At 42.4% G+C, this 19,270-nt stretch overlaps 1 protein-coding gene across 1 annotated transcript in view; it reads left to right on the top strand.

The window, feature by feature from the left end:
• Positions 1–345: 345 nt before the first annotated feature.
• Positions 346–19,270, top strand: part of tnr (tenascin R (restrictin, janusin)) — a gene marked incomplete at its 3' end in the record, with an annotated part of 63,304 nt that continues 44,379 nt past the window's right edge. The window contains exons 1-9 of the mRNA XM_079173595.1: positions 346–432; positions 2,015–2,237; positions 2,392–2,492; positions 3,321–3,483; positions 4,334–4,810; positions 13,007–13,126; positions 13,260–13,403; positions 14,553–14,668; positions 18,970–19,120. Of these exons, the coding sequence (XP_079029721.1) occupies positions 349–432; positions 2,015–2,237; positions 2,392–2,492; positions 3,321–3,483; positions 4,334–4,810; positions 13,007–13,126; positions 13,260–13,403; positions 14,553–14,668; positions 18,970–19,120 (1,579 nt within the window). The 5' untranslated portion in view covers positions 346–348. The remainder of the gene's footprint in view (positions 433–2,014; positions 2,238–2,391; positions 2,493–3,320; positions 3,484–4,333; positions 4,811–13,006; positions 13,127–13,259; positions 13,404–14,552; positions 14,669–18,969; positions 19,121–19,270) is intronic.

Genomic DNA, 19,270 nt, shown 5'->3' with positions numbered 1-19,270 from the left:
TTCAAAGGTTCTTAGCCACTTCCAAAATCCCTTGAGCAGTTTCTTTTTTTTTCTTTCTTTCTAAAGCCAATTATTTCACATCAGATCAAAGGCATTTATTTACCATTTACACAGGATAAGCTGATGGCAGTGGGACTGAACACACACACACACACACACACACACACACACACACACACACACACATGTTTCCATTTTATCACACCTCACAACTACACTGGAACAGTGTACATTATGTATTGTGAATGCAACACAAACAACACCACTGACGGCTTTTTCCTCTCCTCCCCCCTTTTCTCATTCGTCCGCAGGTGTCGGTGCACAGGAGTGGTGAGGTTTTTTCCCAGCATGCCACTGGCACAGCAGCACCACAGGGCCACTGTGCCCACAGCGGTCTGGATCCTTGCCTTTTCTCTGTTTCTTGCTCTCCAGGTAAAAATGTGTTCGGTTAAAAAAGAACCCTTCCCCCTGAGCTGCCCTGGGCTTTTTTTATTCCGCCATATAAATTATTTATTTTCAATCTACTATTTTTGGCAGCCATGTTAATTACTTGACCCTGGGCACAAATCCACACTGACCAGTTTGAGTACCGGAGAGAAGTGATGATTTGCAGTTCCGTGTTGTTTTCCTGTGCATTGCTCCTACAAAGTACACCTTTTTTTTCTTATAAGGGAGCAAAGCACAAAGTGTTGCAATTGATCGTTCACTCAGCCCCACTTTCCGTAGTTTCCGTGGCTACGTCTGTCAAGCTTTCCATTCTTGTATTGCTATGCACATATGCATTCTGCTGTGATAATGGTGGCACGTTTACCGCTCCAAACTCTCAGTAAAGAATAGTTCCCGCTGTCAGACGAGAGCAGGTTACTCATTTCTAGACCGTCAATGTTCTCGGCTAAAATGTCGACCGCTGTAGTTACCCACCTGCCTTTCCAACTATGGTTTTAAATTATAGTCTTGTAAAAAGCTGTCTATATACATACAATGCTTGAGACCAAAGCTGCATGGGCCAAGCAGAAAGTCCCCATCATAAGAGCCATGAAGACATGGAAATAGGGAAACAGCATTGCTCTTGTACAGCATTGCAGTGTAGAGCTTCTTAGTATTAAAAGTATGATAAGAAAAAACGCAACATTACAAATTCGTATTATAGTTATTTTCTACTCGGCTGCTGACACACTTGATGGGGCTTTAACGATGAGGACTTATCAGTGTTTTCTGGCAAATGCATCTAAAGCCAGAGAAACTTTTGGATGTAGTTGCTGAAACTCTAACTGGACTGGTAGGAAATACTGCACCTGTAACCCCACAAACTACTGTTGTTCGCTAATGATGGGCCTCGGAAGTAATGCGTGGTTAGTAGGAAGCTACTTTAGCAGACATGCTAACATTTGGGAAGATAAACACACAGTTTAATCAATCCCCTACACGTCTACTTGTGTGTTTTAGCTCTTGAAAGTCCAAAAAAAAAAGACAAACACCCTCCAAACTCTTTAAATGCGGAGCAGTGTTCAGACGACGGCGGAATGCAGATCTCTGTCAAATCTTGACAGACCTGCTGTGCCAAGTTAGGTTTGCTAAGCTATATAAAAAAAGACATTATCAATGAAATCTACAAAGGTCACATTCATCTACAGGATGGTGTCTATCTGTGGCTTCATTTTCTGCTTTTCTTTCTTTCTACCTTGAAATGTTACTCGCTTTATCCAATCTTAGAAAAGATATGTGCTTTATGCCAGATAAAAAGAAGGCACAATCTTAAAATACTGAACTGTCACCAGATCTTTTGAAAATGACCCAAAATTTGAATGTAAAAATGATTTTGTCAGCCAACCAGTGAGACAATCCGTCATATGCTGCGTATTGGTGTCATCTTGTTTTTTTTTGTTGTCCTCCCTGGGTTGTTATCTTAGTCTTCACTCCATCATCTGCTGTAAACACAAGATATAAAGGACAAAAACAAAACCCTGAGTCCAAACTACGTGCGGTGTTTTTTTCATATGGTCTCTCTCTCCAGGGCGTCGTTCATGCTGCTCCATCAGGAGACAACAAGCTGGTTCGTACCACCAGAGTGAGGCGACAGACCCCGGGGGGGGATCAGCCCCCCTCCGCTTCCTCAGCCAACGAGAGCCTGCGTGAGCAACCCGTGGTCTTTAACCACGTCTACAACATCAATGTACCCTTGGAGTCTCTGTGCTCCGTCGACCTGGACGCCTCCGCACCACCTGCCCCAGGGGATGGTGAGGGCTTCTCATCGATCGAGTGTTTTGGGTTTAAACTCGCTATAGTCATCTCATCTATTGCCCTGGGGGGCCCCGCTTGTTCTCACAGAGACACACAAGCGTGTTGTTTTTCGACACTTTTTTTTTAAGACCAATTCTTTTTGATCTAAAGGTTCTCGTGCTGAGTTGGGGTCCAGACCTTCTGTGGAGGGGCCAATGGATCCCAGTGGACCAACAGAATACACGGAGCAGACGCTGGATTCAGACAGCCAGGTGTGTGTTTTAGCAGTATTTTGTTTAAGTAGTAGTAAAGCATGGAGAGTTATACCGTGATTAGGATGACGCAAGACTGAGGAGTGAAGAGACCTTTTTGTGAGTGATTTAGGCAGACTGCCTCACGTTGCACAGAAATGACAACAAAGGCGTCATCTAAAGGACAACATCTGTTTCATCACACAGTCATTTACATACTGATGTGTACGCTGATATGTTGTTTAGCTCAGACATAATGAAAGTGTAACTTCAGCCCAAAACCAAAACAAAAAGAGCAGAATTTATTTTGAGTGCTTAACTCCCGAGCACTGCTGACTCTAGAGGCGGTGGTCGTTGTGAATTCAAGTCCATAACTATTGATGGACTGATAGTTACCAGTTTTCAAGATGGGGGGGGTTACAATATTAAAACATTACTGGAATATCGTCCAACCACCACTACTGCATCATGTGTCGGATTTCTCCAAAAGTGTGTCTTGAATAACAAGACGAACACTGTTTTGCATACATACCAAAACATGCATCACAAACTATCCACACCTCTATTGTCCATCTATATGCTAATGTTACAGTCATGTTCGTATTTTAGCCACAAGTATACCACCGCCCACTGAAATCAGACAAAGCTGTAACCTTTTTTGTTGCCACTTTTCAAACCTACAAGGCTAGGTGAGTGTTTGATACTAAAAGTAGTGAAGTATCACTTCAGAGTTGCCACAAATCCGCATTGTCCCATAAATTGGCGATAAATTGCCCGATAAGCTTAATTATTGCCCTGAGGTGACAATATGCACTTCTTAACCGAACTGTACTACTTCTTCCTCTTCAGGTGACATTCACTCACCGTATCAACATCCCAAAAGCTGCATGTGGCTGCACAGCAACAACCACAATCCAGCAGCTTGCCATCAGGGTGGAGATGCTGGAGAGAGAGGTTTCCCTGCTCAGAGCTCAGTGTGGGTCTGGATGCTGTGGGGAGAGCTCAGCCATGGGTGAGTGCTGTTAAACAGTGACAAATAAAGCTGGAGGATGTTGTTCTTCGTTTTTATATACGCCATTTTACTGACAATATTTGCACACAAAAAAACGTCTGGTGTCAACCATTAGGCCTTTGAAAGGAAAAGACACAAAAAGCTGCAAGGAATTCATTCAAAAACAGTCTCGTATGTGGAAAAAGGAATTAAAAAAAACAGGTGTTATAAGTAAAAGATGTCGGGAAAAAAACTGTTTATACTGTGAATGAAGAGGAGACAGACGGCAGCAGAATGATAATGCTGGAGGGCGACTTTTTTTTTTCTCCACACGCAGTCTCGGTCTGAAAGGTGTTGAGAAACCTTTTGCGACTGGTAAAAATTGTGCTCACTATTCAGGAGATGCCGCCGTTATAATATGAGGGGAGGAGAATGGATGGAGTTATAGGCTATATTATGGTTAAAGGATCTGCTCTATTGACACCACCGCCTCCATTCAAATATTTTCTGAAAATGCTCCGTCTCTTCAGTGGGAATATGATTATCTGCAACAGTCACGACGTGAATCAGAATGAGGATGAAATGATCTGCCGGAGAGGACGGCGGCTAGATGGAAATGCACAAAGAGAGACAGGTTTTCAATGATGTCTTGTCTCTCTGGTACTCAGTCCTAATGTGAACATAAAGAGGATTGGATGTGTTCATGTCTAAGTGTATATTACAACGAAAGAAGTACAACGTAATAATCCTCCAAAACCCAACTATCCCTTTAGGTTTGATTGCGTTGTCATCTTTTGTCATCTCTCTCTCGAGCTTAATTTTGTCACATGATAATTTATATATCGTTTTTTTTTCATTTTTTTCAAACCAGGTCATTTGGACTTTGTCCCAGGCTGCGGTGGCCACGGCAGCTTCAGCTTTGACCTTTGCGGCTGCATCTGTGAGGAAGGTTGGGCCGGCAAAAACTGCTCGGAGCCCCGCTGCCCGGACGACTGCTCCGGGCAGGGCGTGTGCGTGGAAGGCGAGTGCGTGTGCGACCGGGACTTCGGGGGCGACAACTGCTCGGAGCCGCGGTGCCCCTCGGACTGCTCGGGTCGCGGGCTCTGTATCGACGGGGAGTGCGTGTGCGAGGAGTCCTTCACCGGCGAAGACTGCATGGTCGGGAGGTGCCTCAACGACTGCTCGGACCAGGGGCTGTGCGTCAACGGGACGTGCCAGTGCAGGCCCGGCTACGTGGGGGAGGACTGCTCGCTGGTCTACTGCGCCAACAACTGCAGCAAGAAGGGAGTGTGCAAGGAGGGGTTCTGTGTCTGCCAGGATGGCTTTGCAGGAGATGACTGCAACTCTGGTAGGCTATTACTTTTTTTCTTAACCTTTTGGTCAGTTTAATCCTCTTGACTGTTGTCAAGCACTAAAAGTAGTTTGTAAGACATTTGTGGTTGAATTCCCTGAAGCAGAAACTTGTTTCCTGTTACACTTGCTGTCGGTGTGGCCGGGATCAAGTAACTCAGAGTAGAAATCCACCCTGAACAGATTTCACAACGACACTGTGACCCTCAAGACAGTTCAGCCGGAATTCTTGAGCAGGAACAGGTTCCTTTTTGAAATGAAAAGCTGCGCCGTTAGATATTGACTGTACTGTGGACACATTTTGCTGTCCATGAATTGGCACTATCTCTGAGGTTTATTTGGGTGGTGACATTAAAAGCACACTTCAGATTACAGTCGAGTGTCATTAGAAATGGCATCTCAATGTGTCTTTTATCTGGTTAACCTACAGTATGGGAGCAATTCTATAACAAATATTTAAAAAAGAACTGATTTGTCAAAGAAATGCAGCACAAAGTGCATTAAAGGAAGATAGATAAATAACACCAGGACAATGTAAGCTATTATTAAAGTTAGAACGCTGTTAGATGTCATCAGAATGTGATATTCAGTACCGTGATGTTTGCAGTGGATTTTCATAGCGATGGGTGTGAAAGTCCTGTATACGGTTTTACAATCAGGGATGCAAACAACTTACTTTGTGTCGAATGTTTTTCTTTAACACACCACGCTGTGGCCGCTCTGTATGGTTCATTCTGAGTGGCGAGACCACCCGACATCAGTGCCAGCTGCCGGCCAAACACCAGATTAGGCATTTATTGAATCAATCCACATACTTTATTATATAGATTTTTGATTGTAATAAAATAGTTCTGATCAAGAAGTTGCGATCTGCTTTGCACGACCACCAGCCTCCACTTCAAAACAATGCAGGCATGATGATTGAGAAATATGATCCCATCAGTCCCGGTCAGCTGAGAGGTCGTGTCCTGCCGAGTAGAAAGCAGAGAGTCGTCTTTAGTGTTCGACAAATATCAGCAAAATAACTGATGACGAAATAGCTGAAGAATTGCATTTATTTGTATATGATATGTGGCAGTCATTTCATTTAAAACTAATACAAAGGCTGGATTAGATACGGAACTACAAATCTGTGTTTATTCCCATTCAGTTAGAATGCATTTACGTTTTCTAGTCTTACAGTCAAGGTGTCAATAAATAAATAAATAAAAGCTATTAAATAAGGTCAAATGATTGTTAATTACAAAGGTTCTGATCAGTCAGGAATAGGCTGGTTTTAAATATGTATAGCTATTTACAGACCGTGTGGGCTAAAACACACTTGAAGTCTAATTCTCCTCTACAATAATCCTCTACATGTTTACAATCGGGTAAGCAAACTCATTAACATATGCAGTAATGAAGATCAGTGCAAATGACGGTAGAGCGGCATCACAATGTGCAGAGGCTTTACGCCCCAAATCATTCCCTTGCTGGCTATTTATTTCTCACTGGCTGGCCTCTCCGTACCCGTGTGGGATTTCCTATTTATACAAACATCCTGTGATGTTACGCTGTTGCATTCTTTTTTTTATTACTATAAGTGTGCAGTTCTTTGCACGATATATTACGGAAACAATAATCAATTTGGTTGGAGATTAATTTTCTGAAGATTGACTTATCGATTAAGCAACTAATTCATCCGAGCACTGTATAAAATGTACAACAAATACAGTAGTGTGGGTATTGACACTCGTGTGCCATGGAGTGGGAGCTACAACAGGGGATTTCATTTATCGGCACACCTTCAATAAGAATAAAGGAAGCAATTAATTCAACCGCCGAGTGTTTAGATAGAAAGTAGACCTTCTTTACCCATGGTGCTCCATGCCGCCTACAGAGCAGGTAGATGGGTCTGATTTGTTCTATAGATTTATAAATGCAGAGCTTTCTCACTCTCTCACTGCTTCAGCACTCAGGTGCACAGGTCTGAATGCTGAGCCCTGAAAAACAAGCCCCTCTGTGCTTCAAATGGAGCCTGGCGGGGGGCACGTGACTTGCCGGGCATCAGAAGGTGTAACAGCGTTTGTCAAAAGTCTCATTCATCCTGAGAGAGAGAGAGAGAGAGAGAGAGAGAGAGAGAGAGAGAGAGAGAGAGAGAGAGAGAGAGAGAGAGAGAGAGAGAGAGAGAGAGAGAGAGAGAGAGAGAGAGAGAGAGAGAGAGAGAGAGAGAGAGAGAGAGAGAGAGAGAGAGAGAGAGAGAGAGCTGCTACATTAGCTGCAGCTGAGACAGTTTTCTGAGTCGTGCTCGCCTTTTGTTCTCACCGAGCTCTTCACGCCAAAATATCAGATGCCGCTCTGCCGTTTGAGGCAGCTGTCAACAAAGTGAAGGATGAGGACAGACAGCAGAGCTGCCATCCCGTCAAATACCTGTACAAAGTGAGGGAGTCCGAATTGCTTATTTCTTTGCAATTAGAGGCTAAAATAGCCAACGCTGGTAGGGGATAGTTTGCTGAATACAAAACGAAGCAGTTCAATTACCAGAGACCTGTAGGGTGACAGGCTTAAGTGTTTCATGTTATCAAAAGCTGAAGAAAGCGGGATGTTATTTTTGCTCCCATTACGGTGGCCAATATTCCCCCACTATGACAAATTACGGAGGCTGTTGAATTTAAATGGGATGTTGCAGGCGTACGGGTGGGATACAGTACATTTTTACATAAAAAATTGTATCCGCCCACAAAGCAGAGATCAACTAGCGCTGACGAGTGGCATTTAATCTCGGCGGCAATTCCGCAATCATTTCCATGAGTCCCGATGCTACAGTTGAAAAGTGGCGGTGACATTCTCACGTTGTTGACATCCTCTTGAGTGCAGCAGTGGAGACAACTGACATTTAGTCGTGGCTCTCAGAGCTCTCAAAGTTCTGCAGTGTGTGTGTGTGTGTGTGTGTGTGTGTGTGTGTGTGTGTGTGTGTGTGTGTGTGTGTGTGTGTGTGGCGTATCAGAACAACAAAGAAGTTTGATGTCGTCTCTTTGTTTATTGTCCTTATTTTTATTGAACTATTCTGATGTATTGCATCAATCAATTTTGACCGAACAGCATGGCTTCTTATGAAGTAGCTTTGTGTCTATCAGTGTCCGTTATGAGCCAGATTAACTGTATTAACTGTGATATAAATGGGGCTTTGACGGACATGTGACAGTCCACCTCGTCACACGCTCACAGAATAACTTGAGCTGCTGGCGAAAGGCCACACTATTTATTGGTGCCATTCACAGTCGGCCTCCTCAGCTTGAGGAACACACACTGTGTTATCGCGGTTTGACTAAAATTGTGTTGTAGATTGTGACAAAAGCCACTCAATATCCAGAACCATTCTCCTGCACTGAATAGAAATTGATTCTCTTTTTTTTCCTCGCCTTGTATGACAAAGGATCTCTGACGGTATGTATTTTAGAAACTAAAAGAAACAGTTTTAGCTAAAGTCTAGTGTGTTCCTCATTTTTGGGATGCTTTAGCAGAGTGTAGGATAAGAAACCATTTTGCATTTATAGGAAACCCCACAGGTTTAGCTTAATTTATGTTTCACCAATATTTAAACATTATAGCTGTTATATGTGACGTGACTATTTTAATATACTGAGATTACAATAATACATATCAAGCACCTAGTAGTTTTGTATTCAAACCTTTATATGAACAGTTTAATTATTCAGAGCAGGTTCAAATGTGAATCTGCAGTTTGGAGGAGTTGGTTTTGACCGAAATGTTACTATACGACACCCCAAAAGGTTTTTAGTTCATATCAAATATCAACACCACCACATAATCGCATCAAAAGTGCAGAATATAAACACTATCCTTTAAACTTATCATAGCTCCCTTGTCATTCAAAACTACATAATATGTAAACTGTATATTATGGCATATATAATAATTCCCATACTTATTTGTAGACCTCCTTGTAGTATTTGTTCATGGTATTATTTCTTTTTTATTATTTATATGCCTCTGCATCGGCGAGAAAGCTGTGGTCGGAGGCATCATGTTCTCGGCTTGTCCGTCCGTACATGTGTACGTCCGTCTGATCCATTCTCGTGAACACAACATTGAGGGAATTTCTTCAATCGCGGCTCAAACTGATTGAACTGATTATAATTTGTTAGTCAAAGGTCACTGTGACCTCACAGTTTTAGCCAAACTCTAGAATTGATATGCTTATTATGACAATTTCACACATATGTTTAATAGAATAAAAAGATGAAGTGATGACCTTTTGGACAGACATGGATACAAACTGCAACATGACTGTCTTTGCTTCTTATTCTATCCTGTTGGATATTACTTTAAGTCACCACAATTACCTGATTTCTCTTCTCATATCGAAATGCATCCGAGCTTGTAGCTGGACTGGTAAATGCTGAATTATCAGAGACAGCTGGCTGACAGCTTTGTGATACCTGTTATCCAGGATCACCAATGTTAAAATCCGTAAAACCAGGTGACCCAGCCTGACTTACTTGAACTTGCTTTGTGACACGGGCCCACGGTGTGGTTTGTGTTAACCCAAACAAAACACAGAGCAAGGAAAACAATCTCCTAGCACAGTGGTCAATGTCATGGGGTTTAGTCCAGCGACAGCATGTTAAATCTTGGACCTCATTCAAGGGTGAACAACTGAAAATAGCATTGGAAATCTGTATTATTCTGTTTTCTACTACACACACACATGCCAACATATTGTACTTCACACTGGAAGTTTCAGTTTAAAAGCCAATTAACTAGAGAATTCCATCACAAAGTATCCTGAAGGTAAGTTAGTCCTCTGATGATTCACTGACCTCCGTCGTCAGCTGGAGTTGTACCTCCGTAAGGTTTTAATTCAGTACATACTGCTGTATAGGCCGATGATAACATACTGATTAGACCTAATACGACTTAAAGACTACAGGCAAGATTTGTGAAAATAACCTTCAGCAAGTTGCGCTTTTGAAGCAAACCTTTGATACACGTCTGAGAAAGAGAACCAACCTTCAGCGCATGAATTAGTTTGCAAATGATACAACCTGTGTATTTGTAGCATCACATTTATGTAGAATCTGCATTTTCTGCCACATGTATACACGTTCGGATTCACCATCACGTCTGGTCTGGAGTCTTTGTTTTCCTATTCTGACTGAGAGCATTTGTTAAAACTGTTTGACATCCTAAGATGTCAAAATGAGAACAAAGAGATCAAGTCAGGAAGTGAAATCCGCTGCTGAAGCTGGACACTGTCCCCCCTCACAAAGGTCAGAAACTCTGTCGATGCTCTGCAGTTGAGAAATGTTGAACCACTCCTGGACGACGACGGAGTAAACAACACATTTGCATTCAAATGAACTGCTCGACGTTGACGACCTTTCACGTCGCAGCAACAAGGTGAGGCGCTCGATGCTTCTCCGTCTTTGCTGTAATGCTCAGTAAAAAAGCTCCTCTGACTAACTTTCCAGAGGAGCCCGGAAGGAGAAGTGTGGACTTGAGACTCTGCCCTTCACTTTCTCTGTGAGTTAGTGCCTTTCAAGCAGCTCCTCTGCTCAGCCTCCTTGCGTGACCTTATTCAATCACTCTTCTCTTATGCCGTGGATTATTGTTCCTTGATTTGATTTGTTATTCCCTCCATATATACGTGACAAAGCCGAGGGTAATTGATGAAATGAATCTAGCTAATTGAATGCTGCAGAATTAGTCCCCGGTGCAGTTTCGCTGTTTCGGAAATGAACGAACTACCGTGCAGCATGCGCCCATCTGTCGAGTGTGTGGGGGAAGTAGCCGAAACGGCTACCAGAGTGTCCGGAGGTTCGCCCGAGGAGAACTCAGTGCTGTGCTGTAGATTCCTGCACCACGGGAGGGTGAGGGGTTGTTTTTTATCACACTATCAAACTCACTTTACTCCCCTCCCTGTCTCTCATTTACGGTTTCATCCTTATTCTCCCTCATTTAACCGCCTTTTTATGTTCGTCGTTCGCTATCCTGAGGCTCTACTCGTCTCGTCTTTTTCTCTCCCGTCCTCTGTCTGTCTGTGAATCTTGTCTCCAACTCAAATTGTTTGTACTTTCTGTCTTGTCTTCGCCTCCTTTATGTCCTTCACCTTTCTCCCCCTCCTCCCCACCCCCTCCTCGTTTTTTTGGCAGTGGGAGCTGTAAACACTCTTGTTTATGCCTCCTCATTTACATTCAACACCACCTCTCCGGCTTATGGCTTGACGATCTCCACTTCAGCCCGAGTGAATGACAGTGCGTCTCCCCTCTCGTGTAAACACTGAGCCACACAGTCTTTCATACGGTCTGGTTTTAAAGATTACGGATGCAGAGTAGGCAAGATGATGGCAAATTTAGCGAAGTTGTGTGCGTTGGCAATAGTTTTAAGTACTTTGGTTATGGTACTGATGGTACATTTACTCGACTTTCATTTCCTCTGAACGACACAATCATCGGCTAAAATACGAGGCTCTCATAACTGAAATTTGGCTTTTTAATCTCCGGGTATATCCATCAGTGTTGCGGTCCATTTTCCATCCACACTGATAACGCTGTTAAAGTGGACTCTCCACAATTAATCCTTGTCACGGCCCCGCTGATCCTGGTGCTATGTAATGGAGAGCATGATTTCACACAAGGGCTAACTATCAGGTGCTGCAGTGGGAGAGGACTTGCATGCCTGGGAGCCCGGGAGTTGGAGGGGCTGCTTGATATTGCAGCTGTTAACGGCGTGCATAAAAAAGAATTGTCCATCGGTGCTGGTGACTGTGCATGAGCAATCTTTGTCAGTATTTGAAAGAGTTAACTGTCGACCGTGGTCTGAAGAAATGGTTTGCTTCATACTAAGCACAGAGATTTCGGAAAGTTGAACTTATAACAAGTGGAGCGTTCAGGAATGTTCAGCGCCCCGTCTTAATTCTATTATCTGTAGATGTTTTGGGATCTTGCTTGTACTGAAAATGTATTCTGACATGCTGGTTACTCAGTTTGTTCGGCTTCACATAAGGATGAGAACAAGTTGAGGTTAAGTGAGTGAAGAATTCAGTAAGATTAAAAACATCACATGGCCCCCAAAAAAAGAAAATGATGGTTAGCAAACGATGTACGACCACTATCGTTTTAGATGGTTCGATTTCTCCTGCTTAGCGGTACAGGATCTTTTTTTAACTATGTTCACACTACGAGTGACAAAAGCAACAAAACAGCCAAGCGTGGCCAGCTGCATTGTTGTCGAGTTGCTGTACAAGTTTTGCTCAAACTCTCGTTGACGTAGTTATGTTGCTAATCGGCACTGGGAACTGACTAACAGCTGTTCTTTTAGACCAAAGGAAACGGGGTGAAACGCCTTCACCATAAGTTGAGACGGACTCACCATTCATTTCTAGCGTGTCAGTTTGCCATTGACTTCTATTGAAAATGACTTGTAGCCTGTTGCTGTGTCCCTCTTAGTGTGAACAGAGCATCAGTAGGGAAAGTGAACAACAGATCCAGGATTTGGTTAGAAAAGCTAATTGAATCAATCAAGCAACATTGAGACTGCTGGTTGTTTCACTTGCTGTCAGTCATTTTGACTATCAATCAATCCGTTAGTGGTTTACGACAGATCTCTCAGAACACGTTAGTCAGTGCTGTGTTGGATTTGAGCCCAAGACCACATATTTTCAAGCAAATACTCCCACAGTTTGAGTGGTTGCCTCTTGAAGGATAGAGGCATACAGCTACAACTCAGCGTGGTGCACATTTTACAACAACAAAGCCCCCGAGTATCTAAAAGACCACTTTCGTAGATTTGGGGGAACTCCATTCCCAGCAGACTAGAGCTGCTGTTGCTGACTTTATGTTGCTGACGTTCAATATCAACATGGCTATTTGTTCCTTTAGCGTCTGTTTAGCAGGAAATTGGAATGAGTTGCATATTAAAATGCATATGCAGATATGTGTGATGTGGGCTGCTCTCTCTCACGGTGTCAAATAAACTAAATTAATACTACACTGAAATAATGAACTATGTGAGTGAAAAACGTTGCTGTATAAATGTAATGGCTAACTGCAACCTTCTGACACACGTGCAATATACTAGTGAGTCTTTCAAAAGGTGATATAGTTGGTTACATTGTATGAATATAATTGCAAAAACACAAACAAGCAAGAGGTTTACTCATGATTTGTCTGTTTTTTTTTTGTCTCAACAGTGGCACCGGCCATGAATGTGAAGATACGAGGCGTGACTGATCGCACAGTTGACGTGGAGTGGGAGGGGTCTGTTGTGCTGACAGATTTCCTAGTGACCTACACACCAAGCAGCCCCGGGGGTATGTGCAGACCTGTACTGGCCTTTTCGAGGCGGAGAAGATTGGGATTTAAGTTTCAGCTGATTCAAAAATGTCTTGAAGCATAACACCGTTTAAATGTACCAGTGTATCTTTTGACCTGTCTCTCTGTCAGGTGTGCAACTAGAGATAAGGATTCCAGGCAATACCACCACCTACACTATCTCAGGCCTGGAGGCAGGCATGGAGTACAACATCAACGTGTTCGCTGTCATTAACAACAGTATCAGCGTCCCTGCCAGCATCACCGTTTCGACCTGTAAGTGCAGTCCTGTCGCTTGTTTTGAAAATACGTTCCCATGGGAGCCCTGAAGCATATTCCACCGAGGCCATGTTTGGTTCATGACCAACCGTGTATATTAATGTAATAACTCAAATGTCTGCTGTGCATGCATTCTCACATGGACACAGCCGCTCATGGGGATGCGCACACACACACCCTGTCTCTCACCTTTTTCTTTTCTTTTTTTTTTTTGTGGTTTAAATCTTCCCGAAGGTGTTTCTCAGTGTCAATAGAGTGAGAATACCAACTGCTCCTCTGTGCCAACTGGTTATGAAGCCCAATTGTAACACCTGCTTGATGTCACTCGTACAAAAATACACACACACACAAATATGAACACCGTCTGAATGTGTACCTCCTGGCCCGTGCTAATGGCAGGTCACTGGATCGGCTAGAAAAACATACTATTCCATGCTCATCAGAGGTATGAAGACTCACCGATCCCCTGATTAAAAGCCTATTTTCAATGCCATACAGAATATTTTATCCCCTCAACATCAGCCGGCTTCATACTACCGCCGTTACTTCAGTCTTGGCTGGTAAAATTATCCCCCATTTCACAGATAAGTGACTTTAATTTCAGTGATAGCAGAGTTTGGAGTTATAAAGTCAATTTAGGGCAATTAAGTTTGATGCGACCATTTTTCATATGTGATGTGATTTGTTGGGTTGTCTTTGCGGAACTTAATTATGAAATGTAGTATTTGATTATCTGGAAAGATTTATGAGGACACGGCTGCTTGTAAAAAAAAAAAAGAAGTGATTTTAGCATTTTGTTAAATATGAGTCATTCATTTTAAACTAACGTTGCAGGGGTTTTATATATAACTATCATCAGTTCTATGCCTACTCTCAGCGGGCAGATAATAACTGCTTTTTCTGATTTCATTTCATACAAACAGCACTTTTTGTTTTATCAAAAACTGTCAATCCGAACATTTAGTGCAGCATCAGGGTGATCGAAACATAGTAAAATGAATAAAGACAGAGGGAAGAACAGAACAGAAAAATAAATGTATAAGAGAAAGGTTCAGCGCCGGTCACCTTCAGCATGAGATGGAGTAGTGATTTATGGTCTGTGTGGGTCACTGAAGAACAATAATACGTCTCTTGCTACCTCTCCAGATCTCTCCAATCCGGATGGTTTAGTCTTCAAATACATCACAGAGACGTCAGTGGAGGTCCAGTGGTTGCCCTTCTACTATTCCTTCGATGGATGGGAGATCAGCTTCATCCCCAAGGTAGAGTCGAGCTGTGTGGACACGCGGGCTAATTCACAAAAAGCACACGCTATCAGCAGCCCAAATCCATTCCTTGTGAATTTTCCCGTCAGTGTATGTGTTTGCTGTCCGTCCCACTGTGAGTCTACAGCACTATAGCCGGCTGAAAGACACGCGCACTGTCCTTGTGTGTGAGATGAGCAGAAGGAAAAACTGACTTTATTTACTCACTATTTCCATAAAAGACTTTGAGTTTCTGTGTAGAAACAGGGAGAAAAATAACTGGATGGATTTAGGTTTTCTGGGGGTATTTCCTCAACTTGAAGCCCATACCGAATTAGACAAGCGGATTGTCTTAAGCTTATTGGCTATTAGGTGGATGAGCCATTAAACCCTTTTGCAGAATAACCCTTGCTAAAACCATTGCAGGGCCAGGTTCAAAGCCAGAAAGCAAAAAGCTTTTTCTTTCTAATTCCCGCTGTAAACTCAGGTACTCACTGCACTCTAATCTCATGCCCTCTCACAGTAATTGGTTTTCTCCTTTAAGGTGTTCTCGGGGGAGATATCCTTTGGTCCGGCCTCAAATCTGATGTTTAGATGCTTTTTTTTGTGTTATTTCAATCCCTTAAAGGATAGAACATTTCTGAATTAAAAAAACAGTGGGCATCCTAATTTCATTTTATTGCTCTTAGCCTTCCTTTCTCTTTCTTCCTGATCTGTCATGTCTCTCTCTTCTTCTAGCACTTTCCATCCCTTTACCCTTTTTTCTCCTAATCTCTTGTTTCTACTTTTCATCTTTTTTCCTCTCTGCCCCCGAAGGGTGCCCTCTGTCCTTTTCTTTCTCCTTCACCTCTGTCTTCCTCTCCATCCTCTTCTGTAAGCGCTCCTCCCTGTCCTGTATCTTTCCACGCGGCCGCTCCCTCGCTCCAGCCATGGGGGAAATCCTATTACGAGTTGGCGCTCCCACCCCCTGTGCATTTAATCCAGCAATGGGGATTGTGAATTTTGACAATCTTGTAATGGAAGTAGGCATGAAAGCATTGGCCCATTCAAACAAACACAGAACTCACTCCTCTGTAAAAAAGGAAACATAAGGGAGAGAGAGAGTGCGGCAGGGCCAGATTTGAGACCTGCCGGTGACACTGTTAGAAACGGCTACATTATACATCTGATGCTCCAATAAAACATCATACTGCCACACCATGTAATGTGATATATTTTAGGCTTTTTGTAATAAATTGATTAAGCTGGCCATCAGAAATATTCTCAGTAATGATTTCTATCATTTGTCAAGAGCTGTTTCAGTTTCCTGGAAGCTCCCTTTTCTTATTTCCATTGTTGGATAAGCTGCTGTAGGTTTCTTTTGAAAAAGCACACATGACCCGGCATAACCGTTGAGGTTTCCTTGAAGCATTGTCATTCACGTTGAATAGTCGAGCGGATGTGCAAAGCCTTCAGTTCACGACTCATGATGAGGCTGTGCAAATATGCAGTATTCTCTTTATTTAAAGCATGCGTTCACATGGTGTCTACATGGACTTGACCTGATGTTAAATCACGCCTTTAACACTGTTCAGATGCACTTTGTGACTCTCTCCTTGACTCCCGGGAAGACGAGACAGTGTCAGGCAACAACGGAAAAATCAATCTTTATGGCTCGTTTGAGCCTCGAAGCTGCATCTTGTTGAAGAAATCAGGTGTTTAAGTGGGACAAAAACCACAAACAGCTTGTAATACTTTTATATAGGTTAAAAGGTTAAATATATAGTATCATTATTCATCTGCGTACCCAAATCAGAAAATATATTTTATCACTTACCTCTAGTGGTATCCAGCAATGTTTTATTTGCCCTGTTTTTAGATCTCCCTCTATGAGATTTCAAATTTGAAACAATAAGTATTCAACAACACATTTTTCCATAAACAATGTCCCTGTTACTCCCGACAAACCACACACCTAACAGTTTTAATTGAATCTACTTTCTGCAGAAGATATAATCTGTATGACATCCCACAATTGTCCATTTATATGCATTATGAAGGATGTCAAGGTAAGGCATTGCATGAAGAAAATCTAATTTCACAAATTGTCACAGGCAATAATTTTCTTTTTTTCCAATAATACCAGTTAGCATCTCGCTAGCATCCTTGCTGTTTTTCCTTATTCTCTGTGTGTCAATCTGTTTATCATAATGTTTGCAAAGAATGGGATATCGGGGAATATCTGTCAGATGTTTGTAATTTGCTTTCAGCGTGCAGTTGCTTGTCCAAAAATAAAATAGATAAATTTGGGCTTTCTTACTAAACAACATTAAAAAAATCTCATAATTGATTCTTTTTTGCAGTAAAGTCATTTAGATATTAAATATTATTCAAATTCAAGTTATATTGCTTTTTATGAATAGTAAGAGGATTATTAGAACCACTACGTGACACCTTTTAGACATGTCTTACCTGAAAAATTTAAAATCAAACAGATAAAACAAATATTAGTTTTAAATTAAAGTAATAAAACTACCTCCACAGGTCCGTGGTCTGTTGTCCTTTCTCCTCTAAGCAACCTTGTCAGCAGAGAGAATGATGACTAAATAACCTAAATACTGTATATAAGAAATGGACGTAGTCGCCATGATGTCACCCAATGATTCGTGGACTTTAGGTTTTGAAGCCTTGATTTCAGCATTTTGTCCGTCACCATCTTGGTTTTTAGGCCGTTGCCCTCTTGAAGTGACACGAGGTTTGGAGGTTGGTTCTCTGATGCACGTTCTGACTTCGGACCAGCATTCACGAGCAAAGCCTGCTGCAATGTGAGCTGTGTATTTGTCTGTAAATATAAGCTGCTAGCGCTATTTGAAAAGCCGTAACGGTTAAGGTTAGAGGCTGTTCACATCACCAGCTGTACTTCCTTTCTTCCTTCCCTGCTGAGGTTTCAGTCATGCTGTTCTGAATAGAGAGGCATGTGAAGTTGTGGCTGCGGTAGGATAACAGAGCGTCAGCAGACCTGGGACCAGCGTGACAAGCTGACCGCTTGCCTTTTAACGGATCATGAACGCAGAAAATAATAAATAAATAAACATAGAGCAATGAATCCATCTAAATGTCACGGAGGAAAACTAATGTGTTTTCTCTTAAATTCTACTCTAGTAGGAGTAAAAAGTATTGCTATAAAACTACTCCGTCAAGTAAAATTTACTAAAGTACATCAAACAGAGCAAAGGTAACTCGTTACTACCCACCTCTTCCAAAATGTTACAATTATGGAAACACACTGAAGGGGTTGAAGTCGTGAGACGAAACACGGGTCAACTCCCACACGGGGCAAGGCTGCGGTAATGACCTGCCAATCACGAGGTAGCCACGCCCTAAAGCGTACCCTGCTTCATCATCTGTTTTGCTCTCAATGGGACCATAAATCACAAAATGAACTTCATGCTGTTTTGAAGAAGACTTTAAACCAGCGATTGAGGCTACAAACTCATGTTCATTTGAACTTTGTTTCAGTTGAACTTATTTTTGCAACCGGAGGAGTCGCCCCCTGATGGCTGTTGGAAAGAATGCAAGTTTAAAGGCATTTTCGCATTTGGCTTTACTCTTAAGACCCGGAGGTTACCGCCTGCTAATTACCAGCGACTGACTCGTAGGAGACGGGAGTGGATATACTGTCGTGGATTTGTTTTGTTTAATTTAGCGTTCATCTGTATTATTATTGAGATTGAGGACCAATTGTTATTGGAACATTACCGCTGTGTGTTACTGCCCACCCCGGTAATTTAGCTGAGGTGATTAAATGGATTACATCTCTAATTACAGTTTTGATTCAGGAAAGCAGCAAGCTGTTATATGTTCTGTTTTAATATGAGCCTTTCGTAGCGCAGGCTTTTTTTGGGGAGATCTTGGAGCAGCAGTAGGTGTAACATCTGTCTGTCGGCAGGAAGTGCATGTGCAACACTGGCTCTCTGAGAACAGCTGGGAATAGCAGGCGCTCCATATGGATGAGTGACAGGCCTTTTGGAAATGAACAGAGTGCTGCCTCTGCAGAATAAGGCCTGAGAAATATCACTATAGCATGCATGCAGCACGCTACACGCATTGGGAATTTAATGTGCAAAACCAACCAAAAAAAATATTCAATTCTGTAAAAAAGAAATACATTTCAGAAAATCTACTGCATGAGTCACTGTTAATGTCAGACTGGTGGGGATACTTTTTATCTGCCAGATCCCTTATCTCCACTGAGGGAAGTTTAAGCCACACAGTATCTGGCATTTACTCAAAATATGCAAACAGGTTTTGCTTTACAGTCCTTCTTGTGTTTTTCCCAGGACAATGATGGAGGGATGACTGCACAGCTGCCCAGCACCATCACGTCCTTTGTTCAGACTGGTTTGAGACCAGGGGAGGAGTACACCGTTAACCTCGTGGCGCTCCGAGACCAGGGTCGGAGCCAGCCATTCACTGCTACTGTCGTCACACGTACGTATTCAGGGGAACTGTAACGATAAACTGTCACTGTCAGGACACGATGTCATCGATAAAATGAAAATACAGTTTCTCTCTAGAAATATATATATAGAAGCTATGTTTTCACAAACAACTGATTGTTGCTCATTTAGTCCAAAACAT

This window comes from Pholis gunnellus (assembly GCF_910591455.1).
Source record: "Pholis gunnellus genome assembly, chromosome: 14".
NCBI lineage: Eukaryota > Metazoa > Chordata > Actinopteri > Perciformes > Pholidae > Pholis > Pholis gunnellus.
The sequence above is the reverse complement of the archived record's forward strand: the minus strand, read 5'-3'. Positions and strand labels throughout refer to the sequence as shown.